The 1082-nt window shown below is 62.3% G+C and overlaps 1 protein-coding gene across 1 annotated transcript; it reads right to left on the reverse strand.

The window, feature by feature from the left end:
- Nucleotides 1-8: 8 nt before the first annotated feature.
- On the reverse strand, nt 9-896 carry LOC120860143 (C-terminal-binding protein 2-like; the record flags this gene model as incomplete). The annotated part of the gene is made up of 1 exon (XM_040235950.1): nt 9-896. A coding segment is annotated over exon 1 (603 nt), but the record flags the coding sequence as incomplete, so codon positions are not given.
- Between the last annotated feature and the right edge of the window lie 186 nt (nt 897-1082).

Below are 1082 nucleotides of genomic sequence, written 5' to 3' on the forward strand. Positions count from 1 at the left end.
AATCCAAAGGCCTTGGCTCGAACGGCAACCGCCTGCCCCGTGCGACCGAAGCCAATGAGGCCCAGCGTCTCCCCGCGGATGCGTGCGGCCCCTGAGGCGACCTCCCGGATCTGCTCGACGCTCTGCACCCGCGTGCCTTCCCGCAGCGCCTGGTACAGCCAGGTGTTCCTCCTGTACAGGTTAAGGATGTGGCAGATGGTCGAGTCCGCTGTCTCCTCCACAGCCGCAGATGGGATGTTGCACACGGCGATCCCGAGTTCCCCCGCAGCTTTGATGTCGACGTTGTCGTAGCCGCTGCCTATCCGCACGATCACCCTCAGGGCCTTGAACTTCTCCAGGTCCTCCCTGGTGAGCGTGATGGTGTGATACATCATGGCGCCAACCGCCTCGTTTAAAACCTTCTCGTGGATCTCCTGGGTGGACTGCGCGTCGCAGAAGGCCACGGTGGCCAAGTCCTTCAGGATGGGCATCTCCACCGTGCAGTCTCTGCCGTCAAGCAGCGCCACCAGGGGGCGGGGGTGCAGGGGGCCGTTCATGATCTGGGGGCGGATACCTTCGCAAATTCTGTCCAATCGCTGTCGCTTGACTTTGTGCTTATCCACAAGGGCCATTCTTTATCGAACTTTGCACCTCTCTGATTCAAAAGGCAAAGCAGTCCTCTAAGAACTTAGGGGCCCTCGCAGGAGTCTGCGGGCATTACGCCACTACGCGCCCAACATAAATTTGTCCACAAACTCTATAGTTCACACGATGGGCTGTCCGTCTTTTTTAAGAGAATCCAGCTTCATTGGTTCAAAACCATTTAAGGCGATGAAACCTCGTCCCGGGCCGCCGGCGTCCACGGCGAAGGGCGCCCACCCGGGAGGCGGCGGCGGCAGCGGCGGCGGCTCCCGCCCCTTCCACCCCACCCGGCGGCGGCGGCGGCGGCGGCGGCTGTGCGGGCCCCCCGGGTCAGCGCGGCATGGCTCCCGGCTCCGTCCCTCGCTCCTCGGGCCGCCGCCGGCTCCTCTGGGCCGCTCCCGGGCCACCTTAAAATTGCAGATCACTTTTTAATAAAGGAGAAGTGTGGTTGACACTTGGGT

The sequence above is a fragment of the Oryx dammah genome, unplaced genomic scaffold, assembly GCF_014754425.2.
Source record: "Oryx dammah isolate SB20612 unplaced genomic scaffold, SCBI_Odam_1.1 HiC_scaffold_10348, whole genome shotgun sequence".
NCBI lineage: Eukaryota > Metazoa > Chordata > Mammalia > Artiodactyla > Bovidae > Oryx > Oryx dammah.